Source organism: Microplitis mediator, chromosome 1 (genome assembly GCF_029852145.1).
Source record: "Microplitis mediator isolate UGA2020A chromosome 1, iyMicMedi2.1, whole genome shotgun sequence".
Lineage (NCBI taxonomy): Eukaryota > Metazoa > Arthropoda > Insecta > Hymenoptera > Braconidae > Microplitis > Microplitis mediator.
In genome coordinates, this window is record NC_079969.1 from 21,133,771 (window position 1) to 21,149,276 (window position 15,506).

General features: G+C 27.2%; 1 protein-coding gene across 1 annotated transcript; it reads right to left on the reverse strand.

The window, feature by feature from the left end:
- Positions 1-257: 257 nt before the first annotated feature.
- Positions 258-15,506, reverse strand: LOC130678245 (dual oxidase-like). The gene is made up of 21 exons (XM_057485353.1): positions 15,369-15,506; positions 14,231-14,558; positions 12,010-12,191; positions 11,603-11,846; positions 11,254-11,481; positions 10,311-10,480; positions 9,952-10,233; positions 9,701-9,876; positions 9,509-9,630; positions 9,228-9,440; positions 8,499-8,615; positions 8,304-8,440; positions 7,601-7,990; positions 5,914-6,601; positions 5,173-5,403; positions 5,004-5,097; positions 2,913-3,474; positions 2,665-2,823; positions 1,885-2,040; positions 1,686-1,814; positions 258-560 (listed from the first exon to the last, which is right to left on the reverse strand). The coding sequence occupies exons 1-21, from the start codon at positions 15,444-15,446 to the stop codon at positions 432-434; spliced, it is 4,815 nt and encodes a 1,604-aa protein (XP_057341336.1). The 5' UTR covers positions 15,447-15,506; the 3' UTR covers positions 258-431.

Consider the following 15,506-nt stretch of genomic DNA (forward strand, 5'->3'; position numbering starts at 1 on the left):
AAATTTATTGCACAAGAGATTTTGTCACTATAATTATTAAATAAATTTTAGTTATTTAATTAACCTTTAATTCATAATTTGAAAAATTAAAAAAAAAACAACATTTTCATTTAATTCAATAATTTTTAAAAGTGAAATTTATTAAACTTTTATTAATATTAATAATTATTTATGATATTGAAAGTAGCAAAAATCAGACAATTTTATGATTTTTATAAATAAGTTATTTATAAATCAAATTAAATTTTGTAATGTGAACAAAAATGTTTTTTAATTTCTGATATGCAAGTTTTAAAAGTTTTTTCTAAAAGTATTTTAGTTGTTTTTTTAAAAGAAATAGTTTTTTTTGCCGCTACTTTAAATATCATTTTTATTTTTATTGTGAGTTGACATAATTTTTTTTTTACCAAATAGTAAAAATACATAAATAATTAATAACTTTTATAATAATGTTGAAATAATGTATCTGTGTCTTCTCTACTATTGAGACTTTGACATGCACCGTCAACTGCTCGTGTCATTGTTGGAGTACCACAGCTAAATACTCCAATTTTATTAGTCTGAAAACAAAAAGAAAATAGTTACCGCTATTACCATAGTAAATTATTAATTATGTCTTGTAATGATCTATATTATGAAAAGAATAAGGAAAATTTTCTTCCAGCCATGTCTGGATACTGTTACGCATTAATGTGTCAAGTGCCAAAACGAAAATTAAGTTAAACATGTAATACTCTTAGAAATACTATAATTAACAATAAATTCTAAGATAAATGTCATAAAAAAGTTTTTTGTCTAAAGTATAAGATTAAAACTATTTTTAAAATTTTTCATCGGTGAACTTTTATTCTGCAAAAATGTGTTATGTACCTAAAACATTGTTTCGTATCATTCAACCAAAAAAAAAAGAAATATTGTCTTCATGTGTCAAGTGCTAAATAACGTAAAATATTCATGATTGGCGATATTATTCTGTTTTTTTTTACTTTTGAATCATAATAAACTTCAAATTATTTTGTAGATATGAATGATTCATAGATTAATTTGCAATTATGTGTTAAAAGACTATGATGAATTCTTGCAAAAAAAATTTTTTACATTTGATTGATTTTAGTGTATTTTCAAAAATAATTTATGAATATCATATCAATACAATAATTGCATAATTTTATTACGCATTAGAAAAAGAACTACATACAAATTTTTATTTAAACAATTAAAATAAAAAAAACTTGAATGGTAATTTTCTCGAAACTTAGTATTTGGCGCTTGACACACTATTGTATAACCGTGGCTTGAATTAAATTAGTGCCTTTTCATGGTTTAAACTCTTTTTTATTGCCAAGTGTCGAGATAAATCAATTTCTCTATATCATTTGAATTGCATTTAAATTACGCGGAAAAAAGAGAATATTTTAAACTAATAAAACAAATTGGACCGTGTGTTGATTTTTTTAAAAGAATTCAATGATTATACAGTTATTATCGAAATTAATAAGCTTGCGAGTTAATCATGAGATTTGTCTTATTAAATGTCAATGATAACAACAAATTCTAGAGTAAATTTTAGACTAGAGATTTTAATAAACAATTGAATTCAAATCCTATTTAATAAATTTGGCAGTAATACTCTGGCAGCCACGCAGTGAGTGTAGGTTGCTTATATAGTAATTAATTTTACAAACGTTATTATGTATTCGTTGAATAGCCAAGAAAAATTGAGCAAAATTAGGACGCCCAAAATGAGTTACTGCTGTTAGTCCAGTGAATAATGATTTGTTGGAAATTTTTTGGAAATGTCGTTCACAAATATACTGAAATAGTCAATTTATATAATATATATTTATTTATTTATTTAATTAATTGTTTTTTTTTTATTCTTACCAGTAAAATCGTTCTGAGATCGAACTTTTGATAAAATTGTGTGATGAAAAGATGTGCTGATATAAAATTATTAATATCAGCTTTTTCTACATCACGTAAAATATCAACCATCCATTCAAATTGTTTTTGACTTTGAGTAACCCAAATAAAATAAACCTATTAATTAATATTATTATTTAATAAATTATGTTAAATATAATTTGTTATTTTAAAATTAGTCATGATATACATTACAAAAAATATAAATTTCTTCAGCAAAAAAAGTCATTTTCATATCAAGTGATACATTGCAAACTCGCAATAAAATAATTTCTTAGATCAAGAATATTTATTCTTTTAAAAATCAATTCATTTCTCATTGTAAGGTAAGAGATCCAGTATCCGATGAGAGAATTAGTACCCGACCATTCGAGTAATTGTAGGGTAGAAGTACTGTTTGTGGCAATATCTCCATTTTTGGACATTCAATACTTTATTTTAATTTATGAATAAGTATTAAAAAAACTTCAATTGTACTTGTGTGATGTAAGTTTCTTTGAACACATTTAAAAAACTAATTATATCGTTGCGTATTTTAAACATTATTTTATTAAAATTTTTCAATCGTCCAAACTGGCCCTAGAGTGGCCGAAAACGGTACCTCTATACCCTATATGTATATTTAATAAATTTTACTACATATAAATATACAAATATATGGAGTGATCGAGTACTATTTCCCTGATTGGGTACTTTTACCTTATACTTAATTGGACTAAATTTATAGAATGATATTCAAACCTTTTTACATCCTAAATTCAACTTTTGATTCGACTTGTAAACAATATCTTTCAGAATTGATGCAAATGGAGTAACTCCAATGCCACCTGCAACCAATATTGAAATGTCGTATTTGTCCCAATTCTGATGTGATTCACCATAAGGTCCATCTACATGTATCTAATCAAAATAATAATAATAAGTAAGTAATTGATATAAATAATTTACACATTATCATTATTATTAAAATTAAAAAAATTTTTACACACCTTCGGTAAGATTTTAAATTCTTTCGTGTTCGGATCTAATTTATTTCTAATATTATGAGTCCATGGACCAACTGCCCTAATATGAACTGACAAAATCGACTCATGAGGTGCTGATGAAAGAGTAAACGGATGATATTCATTGGCATTTAATGCTGGACAGGAAATTCTTATCCACTGTCCAGATTTATATTGAAAGTTTTGAGGTCTTTGAAATATCATGCATATAACACCTGACGGTAGTAAATCTACTTTCAATAATGGTATTTCAACTGTTTTACGGGTTGCCGTAAATATTTTATCTATCGTAAAAATAACTACTGGACCCAGAAAAAAATAATGAAAAAAAGGCTCTTGAATTAATCTTCCGCTGCCGTGTAAAAATATAAGTATATAAAATAATGGATATAATGTATGTCCAAGAGCAAACCATTTGTATAATTTTTGTCTTATTATTGGAATAGAGCATATAAATATTATGCCAGTAACAATTGTCAGTATAATTGATGTCACTCCTGTCATTGTGTTCCATATCCAATAATGAAATTTTGGAATTTCATGAGTTCTATAAAATATTATATAAACATAAATTTTTCATTTTTTAAAATTGATTATCGAAGTTAATAAAAGAACCAAAAATAAGTTTATTTTTTATAACATGAATCAATATTTATTAGGGATTTGCAAATAATTTGTATTTACATATTATTCGTGTCAAATCTAATATCAATATTTGATTTTAAATTCTAATCGAATAATTATAAATATTTGTAAGTTTAGCTCAGGTACTTTGAAACTTCAAATTTATACATGTGATTCTTTGAATTTTCAACTTCAAATATCTCAATAGTTATTCAATTTTCAAAAACAAAACAAGGTACTTTTTTGTCAAGAATTTAAAGCGCTACAAAAAGGTCTCATGAAATGTTTAGATAACTCAATATTCACAAAGATATTTCCAAAAAACTAATCATACTTTTTTTGTTGGTAACATTTTAATTTTCAATGGAAATTTTGCACTTTATTTACTAAAATACATATATTTTTTGGAAATTTTAATTTTTTCATCGGTCCCATGTCAAAGTGCATTTAATCCTCAATAATTAGCCATAAGATTTAGTTGAAAATATTATAAATTTAAAAAGTTATTCGTATTTTTATGCAAAATGTCATTTTTTCCGTATTTTTTTTGCAATGAAAATAAAAATTTATGATAAAAATCAATATTAAGTACACTGATTTCTAAAACAGATAAAAGACGCTGGGATCCTAGATACCATTTATGACTACTTTAATTCGTACCGGAAGTGTGATTGTTGAAAGTTAATACTGCGAGATTTGAACCGAAGATTTGAATCCAAATCGAATAATTCAAAAGTGTTTAAATTTGGGTCTTATTACATCAGAATACTGAGTTTCCATAGGTTTTCCATCGAGATGACTGACAGATAACCGACAGATAACTGACTGAAAGCTGATAAATGACCAATTTCAAGTAGTTTATGGAAACTCTTAGTATTCTGATGGAATTAAACCCAAATTCAGACACTCTCGGAACACTTTCGGATTCTTTCAGTCAGATAAATAGATAGCTACATTTCGAAAATTTGTCGATAATACTAATTTCACATAATAAAAAATTTCAATTAATAATTATATAATTTATTTAAAGCCGTAAGATGGACGATGGCGTCAGAATCTCCGTAGAAGATTTCAATCCAAATCGAATAATTCGACAATCTACGCATAATTTCATTTAAAGTTTAAATCGAATAGTAATATTTGAGTCAAACGCTATTTGCATATCCCTAAAATTTATTTATTAATCTCAATAAGTAGGGTAGAAGTACCATTTGTGGCAATTGATCCATTTTTGGACATTTAATACTTTATTTAAATTAATGAAAAAGTATAAAATAAAATTTCCATTTTAGTAGTGGGAAAAAGTATCTTTGAACATATTTTAATAATTAGTTGTGTCATTGCGTCTTTTAAAAATTATTTTATTATAATTTTTCAAGTGCCCAAAACTGGCCCTAAAGTGGCCAAAAACAATACCACCACTCTATTTATCGTAAAAACAAAAATACTAACGCATGAAAATTATTTCTAAATAGACAAGTCAAATCATCTGATGTTTGTGTTGCAATATGATAAAAATTAAATCCATGTCCCACAATATGAATAACTAATAAAAATAAAATATGAAATTTTTTATTAAAAAATGAATTAATAAATTATAACATTAAACCTTTGAATTTACCAGTAAATATTAAAGCCCAGCAAGCAATATATTTATGCATCTCAATAGCAGAATCAAAAGGAATATAAAATTGTAAAACAGTATCTCGGAGAATAGTTATGGTATTTTGGCACATTAATAATAACATCGAAGAATATGTGAACATCATCGCTGAAGCAGCGCCTCTAGTTATTGATACACCATTTCCGGTTATCTGTCTTAATCCTTTATGTTCCCGTAATGTAGAATAATCTACAAAATATAATTTTGTTAATTAACCTTCCGTCCTTCGCGTATCTTTTGCCGAACATCGTTAGTCGCACGGTGAGGAAATCGACGCAATGTTAATTTTAGTGCAATGATGTCACATCGATTTCGAAATTTCACTTATTTACATCAGATTATTAATTTATTTTTTATATTTTATTAAAACGAATATTTTATATAAAATTTATTTATTATTTATGCGACTAGGCTCCATATTTTGTAACGGATTGAATCAGCTGATAACGTTATTTATAAATATGGCAACGTTGCTCATCAAATTTTATTTACGAGAGCAGTCGCACAGTGAGTGAATCGCTGCAATTTCACGAATTACTCTCATTAACATAAATTCAGAAAAAAAAATGAAGCAACTAAAATTATAGAAACTTTTTATATCGATCAGTACGAAATGTTGATTTATTTATTAAAATTTTATGTTTGAATGTGCAAAATATTTAATTTTGGATCAGATAATTTGAAATAATAATAACTTACAATAAACTCGTTCAGCGAAAATGCCCAAAAGAATGATCGTGTATAAAAATAACCAAAATATTTGTAATTGTTTATTAGCTATAAACTTTGTTATTGGGTTCCAATATCGATCCCAATCATTGTATTCATGATTAGGTTGAATTATTTGTTCATTATTATCAATATTATTTGCGGCATTTTTTTTTAAATTTGATGTGATATGTCCTTCAACTCTTGATTTAAGATCATTTGGATCAGCATATAAACTTTCAATCGTTTGTTTTACTTCTCCAATAAATTTTGATCGTACAGTTGATTTACCGGCGTGTAATTTTTTATTGGTACCATTAGAATTGACATTAAATTCTAACTCTGCGTAACTAAATTTATCGTTAAATTCACCAAGAATATTTTTAAAATCTTCTAAATCAATAGATTCTTTAGTTGCTATTTGAGCTTGATCCATCATTGAATGAACAATTGATTCTAATTCATCATCTGAAATGTCAGCATTAACTGTTTCCATAAATGATCTTAACATATTTGAAAAATCTTCTCTTTTTAATAATCCTGTTCTATTTATATCGTACATATCAAACATTAATTTTAATTTATCATCTGCTGAGCCTTTTAAAAATAATACCAACATATCAATAAATTCACGAAATGATATAAAACCGTTTTTATCCGTATCTACTAAATTGAAAATCTAAAAAATAACACAATACTTTAAGTAATTACATACGCCATTTTTCCCACCAACAGAGGCAAAAATTTTAAATTTTAGGTGTAGATCTGATAAAAAATCGTATACACACCACGAAGACAGGTAGGACGTCCCAATCTGCGTGTTTGCCACCCTCGCCTTCGGCTCGGGTAGGCAATTATACACGCGGCTTGGCATGTCCTACTTTCCTTCCTAGATGTGTAATATACTCTTGTTACTATACACTGAGAAAAAAAACTACATTTTTAATACAAAAAATTAATTTATTGAAAAATTGTCATGAAGTGATTTTTTTTACTGAAAAAATTACATTATTTTGTAGTAATTATTTTTGAAGAAAAAAAAATAAAATAAAATATTTTTCAAAAATATTAACCAATTCTTCAATCAAAATTTATCTCAGTGTAAGATAAGATTATTTGCGATAGTAAATTTCTCCTTAATATGTACGGATAACGATACATTTGTTTTGTCTATCAAGTTTTTATAACGACAGCAAACTGTCCGTTTCACAAACTAATACATGTAAAAAAAGTTAGCTCTAATAATGTTCCAAAAAAGTCTATAACAGTAAACTTTCAAATTTAAGAGAATTATGAACTTTAAGTTGATCATTTTTTAAACTTTAAAAAAATTTAAGAGTAGAAATAATTTTCAATTTCTAGAACTCGTTCTCGAAAAGTTCTTATGAAGGGCCAAATAATGTTCATAATTGGTTTTAAAGTCTTTTTTTTTTTTTTTTTTTTTTTTTTCTATCGAATGTTTTTTAAACCAGCAAAATCATCGAGGTGAGTTATTTTTGCTTTAAAAATTCAGAAAAACGTTGCTAAAAAGTACTTCTTTTTTACCATGGGATTGTTTTTAACTCTAACAAGATTTTTTTTGTTACAATAAAGAAACTCATTTCTCAAACTATATACAAAAAAATATTTCGCTATCCTGGAATTAGCAGTAATTATAAATAAATTTATTAATAAAAACCTTTTTAACAAATTCCGAGTCTGCTCGCATACTTAAAGCTTCTGCAAATTCCAATAAAGTTAATTCTGTATGAATAACTTCCTTCGCAACTTTAGAATCGATTTTAATAAGTTCATCTTCTGAATGTGCAATATTGAATGCTTGAGAAAATACAACTCGAAAAAATTGTTCAACTCTTTTTTGTCGTTCTTTCATAGTAACTGCTTGGTTTAAAACAGCTTTTGCAGTAATGCGTGATATTATTTCTCGTTCAATATTTAAGTCCATTAAAAACGAATCAAATGATTTTACAAAACAACTTCTCAAAAATAATGAATCAAATTTAAGAACTAAATCGTAATTGTGATCGACTCGTATCAATACATACTGACTGTGATGTCCAACAAACATCTATGATAATATTTAACATCAATTAATTTGGTATGTACATGAAGATCGGAAAGTTTTTCGCACAACGAAATTGAATAAAATTTATGTAATTCGATTGCTTAAGGGGTAGTTCCGGAGGTGGGGGGGGGGCTAAAATTTCCAGCTGATATACCAGAATCTATATGCGAAACATTTCAGTAATCTAGTCATCCAGTAGAATTTTACTTTTCAATTTTTTTTTTTTTTTTTTTTCGTTATTGCGTGAAAATCTTTTCGATCTTCAGGTACATAATTGCTTAAATGAATTATATCATTAATTAAATGAACTGAATACCATAATTTTTTTGACGTGTAGATCTACAACTCTTGACAAATATCCCAATTGATTTTTAACTTGAATTTGACGAGTATTTTTATCCAAAGTTATGATAACTGACCGATTTGGTACGGAATTTCCCGTCCATTCATTTGCTAAAATTAAATTACGTTAATATTAAAATTTTGTTCAACAAATTTCTTAATTAATTACCCGTATAAATATTTCCTGGAACTCCAATGTCTGACCACGATTTTGTATTATCCAAATGTCTGTTTGATAATTTACGTTGTGATTCATGTAACTTCCAATACAAGAATCCACAAAAACCTGACAATTCAAATTATAATTAAATTTCATTAAATAAAATTATAACCCTTCGTTGGTCGCGCTATGAGCGATTCCCCGCTTTTTTTCTTTATTTTGTATTATAAAAAAATAGTATTTTCCTCCGCTAATTTCACTTATAATTCAATGGCTTAATATAAAAATGAGTGTTTTAATATATATTAAAACCACTCATTTGATCAATCAGAAAGGATTGTATTTATGAGGCTGGCTTTAGCCAGTTGACGGCAAATTCTTCGGCATGAGTTACATTGAATAATTTCTTTTAACTTTCAACAAGTTAGCTATTCCTCTATTGATCTATTTAGCATATGTTAAAAGAGTTTCTAAAGTTATAATTATTTACATTAAATATATATTAAATAATAAATGTCGAATGAACGTAAAATCGCGGCGATTCCTCGTGAGTGCGACTAAACTAGACAGTGAAATTTTATTTTCAACTATTTCAATTGTAAATAGAATTGACAACGCTGTAAGAAAATTAACACTACAGCAATTCCCTACGACGCGATCAAAGAAGACGGACAGCGAAGCGCGACCAACGAAGGGTTAATGATTCAAATCCTAAGATGGAGTATCTAAACTATTAACCTCCAAAAGTTATAAGTACACCTAAAAATGTTGATACAAATGATATTTCGCTATTACTAAAATAATCGTATGTTCCTGGATCAGAACAATTATCAACTTTATCAATTGTAATTGGCAATGCATGAAAACAAGGTATTGGATTTCCATTAAAAGAATGGCACGTTCCATTAATAACAGTATTTTGACGAGTGCAGTTTATATTTATATCATCTTCTATATATAATAAAAAAAAATTGTTTTAGTTATTACAAAGTATTTTATAAAATTTGATAATCTATTACCTGATACTGGAACTTTAAATACATTAAGCGGTAAATCTTTTTCTCCTACAGTAGTAACACTGAGTAAAATTTGATAAAAGTTCAAATTCTTTATTCTGTTAATTTCTTCTTTTGTAAATAATCTAGAATTATTTTTTTTTAAATTACGTAACATCAAAGAGAGGAATGGGAAAAAAAATTGATATATTATACCCATTATTTTCATTTTCAAACCAAAATCGATCACCATTTCGGATTCTTTCAAATTGATCTGCAATTATCGTTCGAAATAATTCACCCGGGCCATCTTCAGTTTCAAAAATTCCTCCAATCCAAATGTCAATATCGTCAAAGGAATTATTATACAATTTCAAAAACTTTGCTTTTGTCTAACAAAAAAAAAGTATAAAAGTAATTTAGTTCTCGTACTCAATAATTATTAGTCAAAAATAATATTATTTTACCTCTGAATTAACATTTTTAAAATGATTAACGTTATCAACTTTCGGTAAATTATAAGCTTTTCTAGCAGTATTATAATCAGGTAATCCATGATCACGAGCTCGTTGAATATTTAATGCCATTAAATCACGTCGTGAAAATTCCAATGGCCCGAAGACATTTCCTCTAAGATCGTCAACAATTTTATGATCTTCTTCTTCCGCTAATTGCACAGCCATTCCCATAAGTAATTTCTCTATTTCAACTAGTCCTTGTATTCTGCTAAAATTATGAAAAACCGCGTTCTAAAATAACATTAAATTTAATAATTAATAACACCTTAATATAATTATTACTAAATTATATTATTATTTATGTTTACTTCGGACATCCAATAATTGTTACAAGTACGAATAATACGACTATCTAATCCACATCCAGATTCTCCATAATCGCGTAAGTAAACTCCTGCCGGTACTAGAGTATGTCCAAAACGAAAAGCAGCTGATTGAAAAAACTGATCTATTTGAGGATCAACACTTGGATCATAGCCTATTAATAATATAATTACTATAAATATTTATTACCAAGGGAATATTAGAGTGTGGAAAATAGCGCCATTTTTTCACGAATTTTGTGTATGTGCAATAAAAAGAATATAGCCACACATAAAAAAATGTCAAAAATTGCACTAGGTCACTGAACCCCCTTATTGAGATGCTCTTTTTTCACGAAAAAAAAGCAAAGGGATTTTTTTCTCCTTTCTTTTTTTTTTTTTGATTTTATTAAAAATTTTCTAGATTTCTATTAAGAATATTAGAATTAAGTGATGAGTTGTTGGGGATGAATTGTTGCGGGGATGAGTTGTCCGGGATGAATTGTGGGGGATTAATTGTCTTGGTCCTAAAAAGCGTAACATCCATCAAATCTAAATCCCAACGAGCTTTTTCGATTGCTAAGCTCATGCGAATCGGTCAATTTGAGCTAAAGATATCGTCGGACAACAATTACTTATTTTCAGCGAAATGTATGTTTTTTTGGTCCAATCCTTTTTGACTTCGAAGAGCTCAAAAGTTTGTTAATAATAACGTTTTCGAGCTATCTGAGCTCGAAAAAAGCGGGAAGTTTTGGAGTTTGCCCACAGGCTCAAACGTTTTTCAAATTTTTTTTTTTTTATAATTTATCGCTTTGGAAAAAATTAAAAAATTATTAGACCTCAGCTAACTCCAGTATCATATTTTAATTCATTTTCGTAATATAAATTTTTTTGTATAAAAAATCAAGCATAAATAAAAACCGGAATGTTCTCAAACTATGATGAATACCTTTATAATTCGGAAGATCCATACCCAACCATTGTGGTAACCATTCATAAACTACTATTTTTTGCTGTGATGCAATAACCCATTTGCGTGCTTCATTATAAATTTTTTCTCCCGACCAATTGGTATTTTTATTTTTCAGCTCTTTTGCTATTGCATTATGCCATCGGAACCAGATTATTCCAAATGTTAATAAAAATGGGTTTTCATTTCCACGAGAATTTCCTAATTCTTTAAAAATCAATTACAATAATACTTATTAAACTAAATAGATATAACGAAGTAAATAAATACCAAAAGTTAAATTAATATCACTTATTGATTGTACATAAATTTATTTAATTATATTTACTAAAAAATCTTTCGACTTCTTCTGTATAATGCCGATCAATATACACCCCATGACGAATTGGTGGAGGAGGATTAGCCATTGGTAATCTAATTGTATTATATTCGGGAAATTTTCCTCCGTGAGAATGAGCTAATAAACCATCTGGATCTATCTTTCCATTTGAATTTATTCTCAGATGATCAGACCATGCTTTTGTCGTACCATAAATTAAACCACCGTCCAAAAAAGGAGTAATTTCATTTAGCTTTAAATTAAATTTTATAACAATTAATTTAGGGCACAATAGTTAATTGCCAGCTTTCTATCAGTATCCAGTTTCCTTATATATATATATATGAATTTTCTGAGGCAAAGTTATCTCTATTGTAATTTTTCAATAAAAAAAGTTTTAATAAAATTTAAATTACTTGTTGACGTGGATTGTTTGGTGAATGACCAGTACGTTCATCATATCTTGTTCTTAGCACCGGCATTTCTGTATGTCCTGGTTTTGTTCTGTAACGATGTCCTTCAGGAACCTTTATATTAATATATTCCGGTGGACATGCAGGTCTTTGAGCATCTAAAATTTCTTCAACAACATGTTGTCCTATTTTATATAAAAAAAAGACAAAAAAAAAAATTATCAAGCATAAATTTATTGATAATTACTATTTTAATTAAATATAATTGTTAGGTAGATTTCTTATAGAAATATACTTGTTGCAATGTATCAGTCAAATTCAACGATCGATATCGGTCGATGAATTTGAAAGTGGGCCTACAATTTTTTTTTTCGATTTTTATAAAAGACCTATTGAATTAGTTCTAAAGAACTTTTAAACTAAAAATAGTTCGATTTCACTCATTTGACCTTTTTTTTAACTTCCCGCTAAGAAAATCGATGATTTTCCGAAAATTCGGGAAGTTATTGTTTTCACCCCGATTTTCGAAAATCGTGTGTGTGTGTGTGTGTGTGTGTGTGTGTGTGTGTGTGTGTGTGTGTGTGTGTGTGTGTGTGTGTGTGTGTGTGTGTGTGTGTGTGTGTGTGTGTGTGTGTGTGTGTGTGTGTGTGTGTGTGTGTGTGTGTGTGTGTGTGTGTGTGTGTGTGTGAACGCTCTAGAACTTTTTAACTAATGAACCGATTTGGATGGTTATTGTGGCAATCGAAAGAGCTTGTTGGCCATCATTTAATCAAGTAGACTCGAAAATATTTGCGAATTCCAAAAAAAAAATTTTTTTTTAGTTTTTTATTGATTTCTCAGAAACGAGTTGAACAATCAACTTCAAAATCTAATCAGCTCTAGAACTTAATTAAATGCGTCGATCGCCGCCTTAAACATCTCAATCGATTAATTTGTTCGAGAGATATCGTTGGGGAAAGAAATGGTAAAAAACGGGTTTTATCAAATATCTTTGAAACGGCAGAACCGATCGATTTCAAATTTTTATCAGCTTTAGAATTGAAGAAAACGCGCCAATTACCACCTTAAACGTCAAAAACGGTTCGTTAGTTCAAAAGATATCGGCGCTGAAAAGTTAAAAAATAACATAAAATGGTATTTTCTCCGGATAAATCGAAATATAATGTACTAAAATTTGTCTGAAATTATAACAACTCTTCCTTTTTATAGACTCTTTCGATCATCATATAATGTCATCTAACTTGTTCTTTAGTTTAAATCATATTATCAGCAAAAAATTGAAAAAACCGAGTTTTTAATATTTTTTTTTGATATTTCATATATTATTGCTCTGACCTAAGTTAAAACTCATTCAAATTTTGATTTTAATCAATGACATTGATTTCTGCCTTAATACATTTATTTTATAGAACGTAATCAGAAATAAAAATTTAAGAACTGCTTCTTCATTAATGATTTTGATTCTTAACTTTTCAAACTCTAGCATAAAACGTAACTTGTTAGAGCTTGAAAAGCTCATATAAAGGAATTGCATGCAATAGCATTTTTAAGCTCGAAGAGCTTAGAAATATATTCACAGTAATGTTTTCAAGCTCCTTGAGCTCGAAAACAGCGGGAAGTTTTGGGGCTTGTCCGCAGGGCCAACCAACGCCCTGATTTTTTCCATTGTTTTTCTGAACTTTTCATTAATCTTTAAAATTCCATAAAATGAAAAACAAAAAAAAAAATTCCGCGGTTTTATCTCCTAATCATTTTCGAATGACATGTCATAATAAAATTTTTTAAATTTTATGTTATTGCCCATAAACTGAGGTAAATAATTCGCAATTGCAAGTAACAATTACTTGATTTAAGTAAATATATTATTATTACAGTGACAATAAAATATTTTTTGAATCAAGTAAATTATCATTCCTATTTAAATACATTTCAATGTACTTTCAATAAATAAATATCAATTTGATCAAAAAAATTTTGTTTTAATTCAAAGAATAATTTTAATGTATTCTAATTCGACTTTTTAAAAAAATTTTTTTTTTTGTTCTTATTGAAACTTTGAAAATACCGTTCTGATTTTTGTGAAATCGAAATTACGCCTAAATGACAATTCTTAGAATTAAAAGAATTTAGAATATTATTTTTTTTAATAAAATAAGAAATCTATCTCTCAATTCCGGGTATTACCGAATCGTGCTTTTTATTATTACTATAAAATTAATAATACCAAAAAAAACCAGAAGTGCATTTTTTCCTGTACGTGATTTTGATCCAATGCTTCCTTCCAATAAACTTTCACTTAACACCAAAGGTTCAGGACGCTTAGATCCTGATAATTTGTAAACTCCATCTTCATAATCCGCTGGCCATCTTCGTAATAAAGGAGTATCAACAGCCCCTAGTTCTGGCTTACCAATATTATTATACCATCCATCATAACCTGGGTATTCAACCGGATGGTTTGAATTTTCACTGCCAATAAGTTGTTTCACATATTTTGATCTATCGATTTCTTCACGTGGTGTTGTAAACGATGTTTCATTTCCACTTATATCCTTAATTAATAATAATAATAATGATAATAATAACAATAATAAAAGGGAGGGAGGGAAAACAGGGTACTTAAAGAATTGTTAAGTTTTCGAGGACTCAAATACGGTAAATCTATTTTTTTTTTTTTTTAATTATAATATTCATAGTAAATAGAGAGATTTTCAGCTGCCGTTGAAAAAAATTCTAGATATTATATAAATTTGATTAAATTTAATTTTCTTGTAAATAATTTACATAAAGAAAAATTACATTTCACATCATTATTAAATGCAAAAGAAGAAGAAAAAATTTTTAATAGTTTTTATTATAAAACAAAAATCATTTATATTTTTCGACTGTCACATTTAATTTTTAAAAAAGTTTAATCACCTACTTTAAATTGTTAATTTTTTATTTGTTAATCACTATTTATTATTAACTCCAAATTAAAAGATTCAAGTGAGTTTTAATTCCAAATAAGATATTTTTAAAAAAAGCAATTATATATTGCTTAAAGTAATAGATTGAAAAATTATTAAAAGTTAATTAAACTTCAAAATCTTAAAAATTATAAATATTTTAAAGTTGATTATTGAAATACATCTGAAGTAATTTGACACTGGGAGTTCTTTTATTATAAATTAATTAAAAAAATCAAATAGATTTCTTACTATTTTTTTTACAAAAACAAAATTATATTTACAAGTGATTTTGGAATGTTTAAAAAACATTAAAAAACAAATTTTTTTATAAAATTTTGGGGGTACCCCGTTTGCCCCCCCCCCTCGCCAATAATAATAATAATAATTATTTCAAAACTGGAAGTAAATTACTTCTAAAACTACCGCACTTCCAAATCCTACTCCATGTTGACCATCACAAACCATAAAAAATAAAATTAATAAAAACATTTTAAAAAAATTAAATTTCTCTTTATCACTAATTATTATGTTTTATTTTATTTTAGAAAT